General features: G+C 53.1%; 1 protein-coding gene across 5 annotated transcripts in view; it reads right to left on the bottom strand.

Moving 5' to 3' along the window:
- Positions 1–5,758, bottom strand: part of KLHL12 (kelch like family member 12) — a 118,167-nt gene extending 112,409 nt beyond the window's left edge. For 2 of the 5 annotated variants that reach the window (XR_012155801.1, XM_073319672.1), the window contains exon 1: positions 5,351–5,758. Coding sequence is in view for 3 of the 5 variants with exons in the window: in XM_073319672.1 (XP_073175773.1) it covers positions 5,351–5,533 (183 nt within the window). In the remaining 2 variants the exon portion in view is untranslated. Of the gene's footprint in view, positions 1–4,754; positions 5,297–5,350 lie in introns of those variants that run through there. The other 3 variants (XM_073319674.1, XM_073319671.1, XM_073319673.1) reach the window with 3 other exon arrangements.
- Between the last annotated feature and the right edge of the window lie 6,973 nt (positions 5,759–12,731).

The following is a 12,731-nucleotide window of genomic DNA, read 5'->3' as shown; positions in this document are numbered from 1 at the left end:
CGTTTAAAAGAAGGGGCTGCAGTTTTCAGGTTAACTGCCAACCCATTTTAAAGGGCCAACCCAACGGCTGCTTGGTATGGGAAAGGAGGGCTCTGCTCTTTGAAACCATTCCCACGTTATGAAGGTTGAAGAAGCCGAAACCCTTTGCCTTACCATGGCTGCCTGCAAGCCAAATTCTGTTGCCCAGCCGAGAACGTGTTATGTCTCACACCAAACAGGCAGACCCTCAAGATAAGAGGCAAAGTGCGACCTTGTACCAAATGCACATGTGCTATGTAATGTTAACAGCAAGGTTCACCATGAAAGAGTCTACCCAATGCTCTCTAAAATGTGTCTTTTTAACTACTACTCTCCCTTTTTCCCCCTCCCGCAGCTGCAAATGTTTCAACACTCGCACTATCATCTCCGTCCCCAAGGCTAGCGAAGATTAGAAGGCGAAAAAAACCGCACTCGCGATGAAACGTTCTCTGAGCTCATGCTGTCCTCCCACACTGAAAGAGCCCAGCAGAATGCATGGAGGCAAGCAATGTCAGAGTCCAGGAAAGCACAATATGAATGTGAGGACAGGTGGCGGGCTGAAGATGATAGGTGGCGTCAGCTTGCTGACAGAAGGCAGGAGTCAATGCCGAGGCTACTGGAGGATCAAACTGATATGCTCTGAAGTACGGCTGAGCTACAGGAAAGGCAGGAGCACAGACAGTCGCTACAGCCCTTGTGTAACCAACCACCCTCCTCCCCAAGTTCCATAGCCTCCCCACCCAGACGCCCAAGAACGCGGTGGGGGGGCCCTCCAGGCACCCAGCACTCTATTCCAGAGGACTGCCCAAGCAACAGAAAGCTGGCATTCAATAAGTTTTAAACTTTTAAAGTGCTGTGCGGCCTTGTCCTTCCCTCCTCCCCCACCCCACCTGGTGCTTCCCTGCTCCACCACCCCTCCCGGGCTACCTTGGCAGTTATCCCCCTATTTGTGTGATGAATTAATAAAGAATGCATGAATTTGAAACAACAATGACTTTATTGCCTCCGCAAGCGGTGATCGAAGGCGGGAGGAGAGGGCGGTTGGCTTACAGGGAAGTAGAGTGAACCAAGGGGGCGGGTTTTCATCAAGGAGAAACAAATAGAACTGTCACACCGTAGACTGGCCAGTAATGAAACTGGTTTTCAAAGCTTCTCTGATACGCACCGTGCCCTCCTGTACTCTTCTAACTGCCCTGGTGTCTGGCTGCACGTAATCAGTGGCGATTTGCCTCAACCTCTCACCCCGCCATAAACATCTCCCCCTTACTCTCACAGATATTGCGGAGCGCACAGCAAGCAGTAATAACAATGGGAATATTGGTTTCGCTGAGGTCTAACCACGTCAGTAAATTGCGCCAGCACACTTTTAACTTCCAAATGCACATTCTACCACCATTCTGCACTTGCTCAGCCTATAGTTGAACAGCTCCTGACTACTGACCAGGCTGCCTGTGTCTGGCTTCATGAGCCATGGCATTAAGGGGTAGGCTGAGTCCCCAAGGAGAACTATAGGCATTTCAACATCCCCAAAGGTTATTTTCTGGTCTGGGAAGAAAGTCCCTTGCTGCAGCTGTTGAAATGGACCAGAATTCTTGAAGATGAGAGCCTCATGTACCTTTCCCGGCCATCCCACACTGATGTTGGTGAAACGTCCCTTGTGATCCACCAGTGCTTGCAGCACAATTGAAAAGTACCCCTTGCGGTTCACATACTCGCTGCCTTGGTGGTCCAGTGCTAAGATAGGGATATGGGTTCCGTCTGTCGCCCCATCACATTTCGGCAATCCCATTGCAGCAAAGGCATCCACTATGACCTGCACATTTCCCAGAGTCACTACCCTTGGTAGCAGCAGCTCAGTGATTACGTTGGCTACTTGGATCACAGCAGCCCCCGCAGTAGATCTGCCCACTCCAAACTGATTCCTGACTGACCAGTAGCTGTCTGGCGTTGCAAGCTTCCAGAGGGCTATTGCCACTCGCTTCTCGACTGTGAGGGCTGCTCTCATCTTGGTACTCTTGTGCTTCAGGGCAGGGGAAAGCAAGTCACAAAGTTCCATGCAAGTGCCTTTACGCATGTGAAAGTTTCGCAGCCACTGGGAATCGTCCCAGACACTATGAGGTCCCACCAGTCTGTGCTTGTTTCCAGGACCCAGAATCGGCGTTCCACGGCATGAACTTGCCCCCTTACCACCATGATGTCCACATTGCCGAGGCCCGTACTTTGAGAGAAGTCTGTGTCCATGTTCTCATCGCTCTCCTCACCGCGCTGCCGTCACCTCCTCGCCTGCTTTTGCAGGTGCTGGTTCTGCATATACTGCTGAATAACGCACATGTTGTTTACAACTCTCATAACTGCCGCGGTGATCTGAGCGGGCTCCATGCTTGCCGTGGTATGGCATCTGCAGGAGAACAGAGTGGCAGCGGAAGCAGCGGGTGGATGATGATGCTGACAGCAATATGATACCCGAACGGAAAAAGGCGTGAAACTATTGTCACCGTTGCTTTGACTGAGGAAGGGAGGGGGGAGCAAGGGGTAGGCTGGCAGCATACGGTGCAGTACGACTGCTAGCCGTCATTGTCTCCTGGGTGCTCGCCAGCAGACGGTGCAGTACGACTGTAGCTGTCATCATTTCTAGGCAGGCTGAATCTCCATGAGACGAAAGTCAAGAAGGGAATGACCTGGAGTCACTCCCATTTATGTCCAAGGTCTGCCAGGAGTACCCATGTCTGCCCAGGCGCCCCCGACCGACCTCACCGAGGTCAGCCACGAGCACCCAGGAGATGACGACGGCTACCAGTCGTACTGCACCGTCTGCTGCCACAAGGCAATGAGCTGCTGCTGTGTAGCAGTACCGTGTCTGCCAGCACCCAGGACACGTACGGTTTCAGTGAGCTGAGCGGGCTCCATGCTTGCTGTGGTATGGCGTCTGCACAGGTAACCCAGGAAAAAAGGCACAAAATGATTGTCTGCCATTGCTTTCACCGGGGAAGGGGAAGGGGCTGATGACATGTACCCAGAACCACCCGTGACAATGTTTTTGCCCCATCAGGCATTGGGATCTCAACCCAGAATTCCAATGGGCGGTGGAGACTGCGGGAACTGCGGGATAGCTACCCACAGTGCAACACTCTGGAAGTCGACGCTAGCCCCGGTATTGTGGACACACTCCGACGACTTAATGGTCTTAAGTGGGGACTCACACAATCAACTGTATAAAATCGACTTCTAAAAAATCAACTTCTATAAATTCGACCTAACTTCATAGCGTAGACATACCCTTACACAGCACTCTTTTTCGGGTCTGGAAAAGGTACTCAGAATGCCACAGCTTAATACAAGATGGAACACATTGTTAAGGAAAGGAGTTAACATGTTGCAAGAGACCATTCAAGGTGAAGTGAACAGTTAACACCTTGCAGTGGTAGGACAAAAGTGGGTTAGTAGATTACAGACTGGATTTATAGCTCATTACAACAATGCCTTTATTGAGTTCATGATTTTTAGTATCTAGCAAAATTATGAATGTAAGCTCCCAGGCTCATCTTTTGAAGATGTTGTGCAGGTTTCTTCTGAGAGGTCAGGTATGGAATGATCATTTTATGAGTGTCCACACACGAGTAATATGGTGTTTTTGTATTTTCGTATTTCTGTGGCCAGGTCTACACTACAGACTTATATTGGTATAACTACAAAAAATCCACACCCCTGAGCAACGTAGTTATACTGACTTAACCCCTTATGTAGACAGCGCTATGTCAGCAGGAGAGCTTCTCCCATCAACATAGCTACCGTCTAACAGAAGTGGATTAACTACACTGCTGGGAGCAGCTCTCCTGTTAGCATAGAAAGGTCTTCACTTCACTGCTACAGCAGTGCAGCTGCACTGATGCAGCATTTTAAGTACAGACCTGCCCTGTGAGAGTTCATTTGAGAGTTTGTTTTGTTTCACCCACATAGTTTTTGGGGTATTTAGGATATGTCTACACTGTAATTAGACACTTGCAGCTAACCCGTACCAGCTGACTTTGGCTCATGGGCCTCAGGCTAAGGTGCTGTTTAACTGCAGTGTAGATGGTCCAGCATGGGTTTCAGCCCAAGCTCTGGGACCCTCCCACCTCACAAGGTCCTAGGGGCTGGGCTCCAGCCTAAACATTTACACTGCAATTAAACAGCCCCTTAGCCCAAGGCCCATGAGCTCAAATCAGCTGGCACAGGCCAGCCACGGGTTTTTAATTGCAGTGTAGACATACCCTTAGTATGCTGGGTGAGGTACACCACATGTTGTGATAGGCACGTATAGGACACATGGATCTTGAAAGGTGTGTTGTGGGGGTCAAGGAGAAATGGTCTCAGCCTAGTTCCTAATGCACACTAATCACTGCTGCCATTGGCCCTTATTGGCAACCTCAGCAAAGGTCCCAAGGACTGACTGTGCTACTGCTAGATGTGGTCCCTCTGATAAGGGCTAAATTGGACTGACAGGGAGTTAGGGGCGGTGGACAGGGAAGTTTGCATTGCTTGCTGCCCATGTTGTGACTATTGGTGGATAAAAAGCTTCAATCTCCAGCAAAGTGAATCCTGCACATTTACCAGCAATAAGTTCACAATTTTTTTTAAAGCACATATTCATCTACAGACACTTGATAAAAGGCAGCCAAGGTTGCTGAAGGACAATAATGCAAAATTAAAAATCGCAAAAATAAGGAAACATAAGGTAAAGGCATGCATCTATTTACATCTTTTGCGAAGATCTGGGGAAAATGGTATCCCCAGAAAGGGCTACTGGCATTGTAGGGAGACAGAATCTCAGTTTGCTTCAGCCCGCTCTCTCCATACCAACTCAAAGGCTACTAGAAAAAGGAAATGATCTTCTCTGGTAAGAGACAACACAAACGTATCTTTTACAAACCCAGTTCCACAATCCCTCACTGCCCCCTCCATGTTTTTTCCGTTTGCTACAGCATTAAGCTTGAACCAAAGCCACAGACAGCTCCTGCTTTTTAACAATCTGAGCCAGACAGCAGCCGAACGCGATCTCCTTTCAGCACTGTGCAAAGGAAGAATGTGCAGTTAGTGTAAATCATTATCAAATAAGGAGGCTGGGCCTGGAGCTCAGCGCTATGGTCTGCTGCTCGTGGTTCTGCCGGGGACCTGTTGTATGACCCTGAGCCAACCCGCTCCGCGCGGTCCCCCAGGCTGTTGGCTCTTGGGGCAAGAGCCGCCCCGGCTGCAGGCGGGACGGGCGCCCACGCGCTCCCGGGCGCCGCGCGGGGGACGCGCTCAGCGCCGGCCCCGCGCAGCCAGGCCGGGAGCGGGGCGGCGCGCGCCCTACCTCGCTCGTGAACATGGCGCAGAAGTAGTCGCTGCAGGCCGCCAGCACGATGCGGTGCGCGGCGAAGGCCTGGCGCTGCACGCGCAGGGTCACGTCGCACAGCGTGCCGCTCCGCCGCAGCGCGTTCATGGCGTTCAGGATGGACTTGGCGTGGCAGTTGGTCATGACGTCCTTGGGGGCCATGGCGGCGCGGGCCGGGCGGGTCCCGGCGGCCCTGGGCCGGGCTCGGCTGAGGGGAGCCGTGCGCGGAGGCCGGAGCGGGCCCGCTCCCGCTAGACGGAACGGGGGGCAGCGGCGCACCCGAGGCTGCGCGGCAGGGCCCGGCCGCCTCCGCCGCGCCAACCGCCAGCTCTGGGCGCCGGCGCACGCTGGTGACGTCACCCCGCGTAGACCCCGCCCTTCGTCACCCAGCAACGGAACCCTGCGCTCTGGCCGCGCGGCAGACTCGCGCCGCGCGGGGTTTCCGGTGCGGGGTCGCTCGGGCGCGGAGCGGGAGCCTTGCCAGCGCCGCGGGGCTGCGGCACATGCCCGCGCTCTGCACACTGGCCGTCCGCGGGAGGGAGCCCGTGGGCAGCGGGAAACGGGGGCTTTGGACCCCGAGCCCCGCGACGCAGTCAGCTGCCGCGGTGCCCCGTGGGAGGCGAAGCCTGGCGGGCCGTGTGCTGCGCTGACCGCGGCCTGGTGCGGTTACGCCGCAGGTGCAGCGTCATCCTGTGCAATGCGCTTGTCCCGTCCCGCTGCAAACCGCCGTGGGCCCTCGCACCGTGCGGGCCGTTTCGTCCCGGCCCCGCCCCGGCCCTGGCCCCGGCCCCGGCCAGTCGTGGGACAGTGTAAGCTGAAGTGTTTCCCGCCATGTGCTGCAAACGCTGTCAACTGAATCAAAGAATCCTAGAATATCAGGGTTGGAAGGGACCTCAGGAGGTCATCTAGTCCAACCCCCTGCTCGAAGCAGGACCAATCCCCAATTAAATCGTCCCAGCCAGGGCTTTGACAGGCCTGACCTTAAAAACTTCTAAGGAAGGAGATTCCACCACCTCCCTAGGTAACGCATTCCAGTGTTTCACCACCCTCCTAGTGAAATAGTGTTTCCTAGTATCCAACCTAAACCTCCCCCACTGCAACTTGAGACCATTACTCCTCGTTCTGTCATCTGCCACCACTGAGAACAGCCGAGCTCCATCCTCTTTGGAACCCCCCTTCAGGTAGCTGAAGGCTGCTATCAAATCCCCCCTCACTGTTCCCTTCTGCAGACTAAATAAGCCCAGTTCCCTCAGCCTCTCCTTGTAAGCCATGTGTCCCAGCCCCCTGATCATTTTCATTGCCTTCCGCTGGACTCTCTCCAATTTGTCCACATCCCTTCTGCAGTGGGGGGACCAAAACTGGACTCAGTACTCCTGGTGTGGCCTCACCAGTGCCGAATAGAGGGGAATAATCTGCTGGCAATGCTCCAACGAATGCAGCCCAATATGCCATTGGCCTTCTTGGCAACAAGGGTACACTGCAGACACATATCCAGCTTCTCATCCACTGTAATCCCCAGGTCCTTTTCTGCAGAACTGTTGCTTAGCCAGTCGGTCCCCAGCCTGTAGCGGTGCCTGGGATTCTTCCGTCCTCTGTTACTCTTCTCTCATGTGGTGCAAACCCTGTTACATTGGAAGCACCAGTGTTACCTGTGCCTGGTGCAAATGCATTTAGAGTGTAAGATGCAATTTTACTCTCCCCCTCAAAATGTGTTCCAAACACTATTAAACTGTAAGCTGTTAGGGGTGTCAGGTTTGTAGAAAATTTGGTGGTGCCCAGAAGCCCCCCCCCAAACTCCGACCCCCACCTGCCTAAGGCTCTGGGAGGGAGTTTGGGTGGGGGGAGGTCTGGGGTGCAGGCCCTGGGCTGGGGATAGGGGTGCAGGCTCTGGGAGGGAGTTTGGGTGCAAAAGGGGTGAGAGGCTGGGCTCTGGGAGGGAGTTTGGGTGGGGAAGGGGGTCTGCAGTGTAGGCTTAGTGATGGAGTTTGCGTGCTGGGTGCAGGCTCCAAGCTGGGGCAGGAGGTGGGGGTGCAGGCTCTGGGCTGGGGATGTAGGAGGGGGTGAGGAGTGCAGGCTCTGAGAGGAAGTTTGGGGATGGGAGAGGGTGTAAGCTCTGGGAGGGAGGTGGGAGGGAGTGCAGGGATGAGAGGTTGGGGTGTGGGAGGGGGTTCAGGGCTGGGGCAGAGGGTTGCAGTGAGGGCTGGGGGGTTCATGATGCAGGAGGGGGCTCAGGGCTGGGGCAGAGGGTTAGGGTGCGGGGGGATGAGGGCTGTGGCTGGGGCCAGGGATGAGGAGTTTGGGGTGTGGGAGAGGCTCAGGACTAGGGCAGAGGGTTGGGGTGCCGGGGGGGTGAGGGCTCTGGCTGGGGGTGCGGGCTCTGGAGTGGGGCGGGGCTGAGGAGTTTGAGGTGCAGGCAGGCTGCCCCCAGGGCTGGGGCCAGAGAGGAGGACTTCCCCCAGCCCTCTCCCCGCTGGCAGCAGTGAGCTCTGGGGGAGGGACCCCCCTTTCTCCCCCCGGCAGCACACTCACCTCACACGACTGTCACTACACTTGCCTCTAGGGCCCCTCTCAGGTCCAGGAAGCCCTCTTGCCTCCCCTGTGGTGGGTGCCAGGGGGGACTGCCATCACATATGCCCCTCCTCCCCTGCTGCTGCCCCTCACTGTAGCCTCCATGGGGGTGAGGGATAGGGCTGCCCCTTGCCCACCGTAGGGCAGGAGCGGTGACTGCGGGTGTGGGGGGCCCCTGTGCTGGTGGAGGATCCTGCCGGGAAAGGGAAGGGTCTGAGGCGGAAGGGCAGGGTAAGGGCAGCCTGCCCTGCCACCAGTGAGGGGGGACACAGTTGATGCAGGGAGCCAGAAGAGCTGAGTCAGCATGGAGCTGCAGGGGAGAGGCAGGAATGCTCTGGGACCCGGGGAAGGTGCATGAGGGCAGCAAGTGGGGGCCAGGGGACACTTGGAGGAGATGCGTGGGGGCGGCAGGTGGGACCGGGGGAGAGACCTGGCCCCAAACGTTGGTGGAGCCGGGCCCCCAGGCCCTGAATATTGCTGAAGCCCAGGCACCACGGGCCCATACAACTCGCCGCCCCTGTAGGCTGCAATGGTACCCTGTGTGATGCAAACCCCATTACACTGTAAGTTGCTGTGTTACCCTGCATGGTGCAGATCCCATTATACCTAAGTTGCGGTGTTACTCCACATTGTGCAACCCCTGCTAAACTTTAAGATACAGTGTTACTCAGCATGGTGCAACCTCCCCATTACACTACAAACTGCACTGTACTCCACATGGTGCAAACACTGTTGTACTGTAACCTGCAGAGTTATTCCGCGTGGTGAAAAGTTCTGTAACTGTAGACAGGTTTCAGAGTAACAGCCGTGTTAGTCTGTATTCGCAAAAAGAAAAGGAGGACTTGTGGCACCTTAGAGACTAACCAATTTATTAGAGCATAAGCTTTCGTGAGCTACAGCTCACTTCCTCAGATGCATCTGAGGAAGTGAGCTGTAGCTCACGAAAGCTTATGCTCTAATAAATTGGTTAGTCTCTAAGGTGCCACAAGTCCTCCTTTTCTTTTTGTAACTGTAGAGAGAGTCCTGACCTATTGTTCCTTCAAGAAAGCATGGCTCATTTGCATGGGAGATGGGGCCCTGGGCTGGGAGTGTAGGAGCAGGATTTTATAATTGTACTATGAGAATTAATGTATGATTTGATTTCATCCTGCCAACCACCCTTTTTGAATAGCAGAAAGGAATGACCCTCTGGGACACTGGTAGAAATGCATCTGACAGACTGCCAGTGCTTGTACTGATGTTAAGGCAGGGACAGACCAGAACAATCCTTACGACTGATTATGCTTTACCCTTTTTTTTTAGGATAAGTTATAATGTCTACTATGGTTTCCTATATGTATTACAAATTAGGCATTCAAGTTAAATATACATTTCTTTCTTTTAAGGTTTAGTAAGTAAGAGACAGGATCTTGTATTGTGTCTAGTTAAGGAGATTAGAGGAAGGCTTAATTTACAATGTCTTTTGCTCAAAATAAACTGACACTGTTTGTATTCTCAAAGATCTCATGAAAGACTGTTTGTGTGAATGAGCAATGTATGTGTCAGGAAAAGATAAGGTGTAAAGGCCGTTGTTATAGCCAGATGGTCAAGGAAGAAGGAGTGAAGAGACTTAACGACACCAGAGAACCATCAACTTGCATTCATAATGAAGGAAGGGCAGATTGACGACCCTGAGGTGAAGGCTGGCACCCCTAAAGACAGGACAATTGATTAAATTGGAACCAGGACAGGATGACCCTCTCGGAGGTGTATTGGAATGTTTACATCAAAAGATACACCAATTAAGAAGTAACCGGTCACAAACTGACACAGCAAAATCCATAGACTTCAACAGAGAAAAAAGACTATAAGAAGAGGGTGCTTGGCCATGGAACTTTGGGTTCATCTTGCCACACTCCAGGAGCATTGCATTGCGACCGACAGAGCCCTGCTCCCCTCTGTGACCAATCTGGCTGGCCACTAGATTGATCCAGACTCTGGACTGGTAACTATAAACATTGACTGGCAGGACTGTGTGCATGGTGTGTGTCTGTATGATTGAAAAGCATATGCTAACTGTTGTATTCTCAATAAATGCGGCGTGCTGCCTTCTCCCCCATAAAGATCCCGTGTTCTGCTTATAAGTATAACAGGAGTTGGGGGGCTGAACCGGAACTCACCTCTGACTTCTTGACATTTCCATGGCACTTCTCACCATTGCATCACCACCACTGACTGGTCTAGCAGTACTGTGCACTTCCCAAACCTTATTTAGGGAGGCATCACAGCACCCTTATGAGGCAGGGAACTATAATCCCTCATTTTACAAAGAGGTAACTGAAGCTCAGAGGGGTAAAGTGGCTTGCCCACAGAACCAGGAAGAAAACATAGCTCTCCAGTCTTATCCATCAATTCACAGTGTTACTGTCCACAGTCCTTCAGCTTTCTGGGCCAGAGTCCAGCCCTAGCTGCAGCTCTTCTTCTCTTCTCCAGCGATGTACAGGGGCTGCAGTGTCCCCTGGAGGAATCCCCACTGTGCAGGAACAGTGCTGGGTCTGTATAAACAGCCCAGTACTGCTCCCTTTCACAGCACCCAGCATAGGCACCTGTGAGGAGTTTGCCATAATATAGGCCTTCTCTACACTACAGAGTTTTGTTGACAAAAGTTATGCAGACATACAGCAACGGCTTCAATTAAACCTCTGTTGCATGTCCACACAATGCTCCTTGTGTCGGCAGAGCCTGTCCACACTAGTAGCTCTTGCATTGAGACAGAGAGCATTGCACTGCGGGAGACTATTGCAGGGTGCTTTGCAAAGGGTTTGCAATGCCTCATGGGGCAGGTCCAGTGTCACATGAGGCAGGTTTCTCAATCCCATTGTCCCATGGGACTCACCTGTCCCCTGCAGAGCCAGGCTGGGAGGAGTTGATGCGGAGCCTGCCCACCTGCTGGGGCACAGCAGGGCACAGCAGGGGTCAGTCCCCGAAGCGAGGGGTGGGGTGGGGAAATCGGGGCACAGTGAGGGGTGGGGGTCCATCCCTGGGGCGCGAGGCAGGGGAATCGGGGCACGGCGAGGAGCGGGGGGTCCGTCCCCCGTGCGAGAGGTAGGGAAATCGAGGCACAGCGAGGGGTGGGGGTCTGTCCCCGGGGCGAGAGGTCGGGAAATCGAGGCACGGTGAGGGGCGGGGGTCTGTCCCTGGAGCGAGAGGTGGGGGAATCAGGGCACAGCGGGGTGGGGACAGACAGGGTCCCCTCCCTGGCCAGCGCCGGTAGTGGCGGCCAGTTACTGCATGTAACTGGACTTTTAGTGTAGCTGACTGGACTCTGCCGGTTTCCCTTTTTGACTGGATGTTCCGGTCAAAAACTGGACACCTGGCAACCCTACATCCATGAGCTGATCTCATCCAAACACTGGCTCATGTTGGTGGTAGTGGTGTGGTCGTATGCAGTGAAGGAAGGGAGAACGGTGTGTCAGCCACATATTCATAGAATCATAGAACTGGAAGGGATGTCGAGAGGTCATCTAGTCCAGTCCCCGCACTCAAGGCAGGGCTAAGTATTATCTAACCCATCCCTGACAGGTGTTTGTCCAACCTGCTCTTAAAAATCCCCAATAATAGAGATTCCACAGCCTCCCTAGGCAATTTATTCCAGTGCTTAACCACCCTGACAGTTAGGAAGTTTTTCCTAATGTCCAGCCTAAACCGCCCTTGCTGCAATTTAAGCCCATTGCTCCTTGTCCTATCCTCAGGTTAAGAAGAACATTTTTTCCCCCTCCTCCTTGTAACAACCTTTTATATACTTGAAAACTGTTCTCATGTCCCCTCTCAGTCTTCTCTTTTCCAGACTAAACAAACCCAATTTTTTCAATCTTCCCTCACAAGTCATGTTTTCTAAACCTTTAATCATTTTTGTTGCTCTTCTCTGGACTTTCTCCAATTTGCCCACATCTTTCCTGAAATGTGGTGCCCGGAACTGGACACAATACTCCAGATGAGGCCTAATCAGCATGGAGTAGAGCGGAAGAATTACTTCTCGTGTCTTGCTTACAATACTCCTGCTAATACAACCCAGAATGATATTTGCTCATTTTGTAACAGCGTTACACTGTTGACTCATATTTAGTTTGTAATCCACTATGACCCCCAGATCTTTTTCCACAGCACTCCTTGCTAAGCAGCCATTTCCCATTTTGTATGTCTGCAACTGATTGTTCCTGGCACTACAGCAAACCAGGGGGAGCAGGAGACCCTGGGGGTCTGGTGCACATTCTTTCAGGCAGCTGGAGGGGCAGAGGAAAAGGAATATCCCAGCCGCTGATGCCTCTCCTCTGTAAGTGGCCCTGTGTGGGCCCCATCTACTACCTGCACAGCAGAAGGCTCTGTATGAATGTCACTCTGCTACCATCCCTCCCCAACAGTGGGTTCTGCAGGTGTTACTCTGCTACCATTCCCATTCTCCCCACCCCCACCCTTCCTGCAGCAGCAGCATCTGTGCATGTGTTAACAGGGAAGAATTGGTGGGGAAGTAGAAGTGGGTGGCAACCTGGGCAGCAGTGGCCATGAGATGGTCAAGTTCAGGATCCTGACATAAGGAAGAAAGGAGAGCAGCAGAATACAGACCCTGGACTTCAGAAAAGCAGACTTTGACTCCCTCATGGAACTGATAGGCAGGGTTCCCTGGGGCACTAATATGAGGGGGAAAGGAGTCCAGGAGAGTTGGCTGTATTTTAAAGCCTTATTGAGGGTGCAGGAACAAACCACCCCGATGTGCAGAAAGAATAGCAAATATGGCAGGCAACCAGCTTGGCTA

This window comes from Lepidochelys kempii, chromosome 21 (genome assembly GCF_965140265.1).
Source record: "Lepidochelys kempii isolate rLepKem1 chromosome 21, rLepKem1.hap2, whole genome shotgun sequence".
NCBI lineage: Eukaryota > Metazoa > Chordata > Testudines > Cheloniidae > Lepidochelys > Lepidochelys kempii.
Note: the sequence above shows the minus strand (reverse complement) of the source record. Positions and strands in the feature narration are given on the sequence as shown.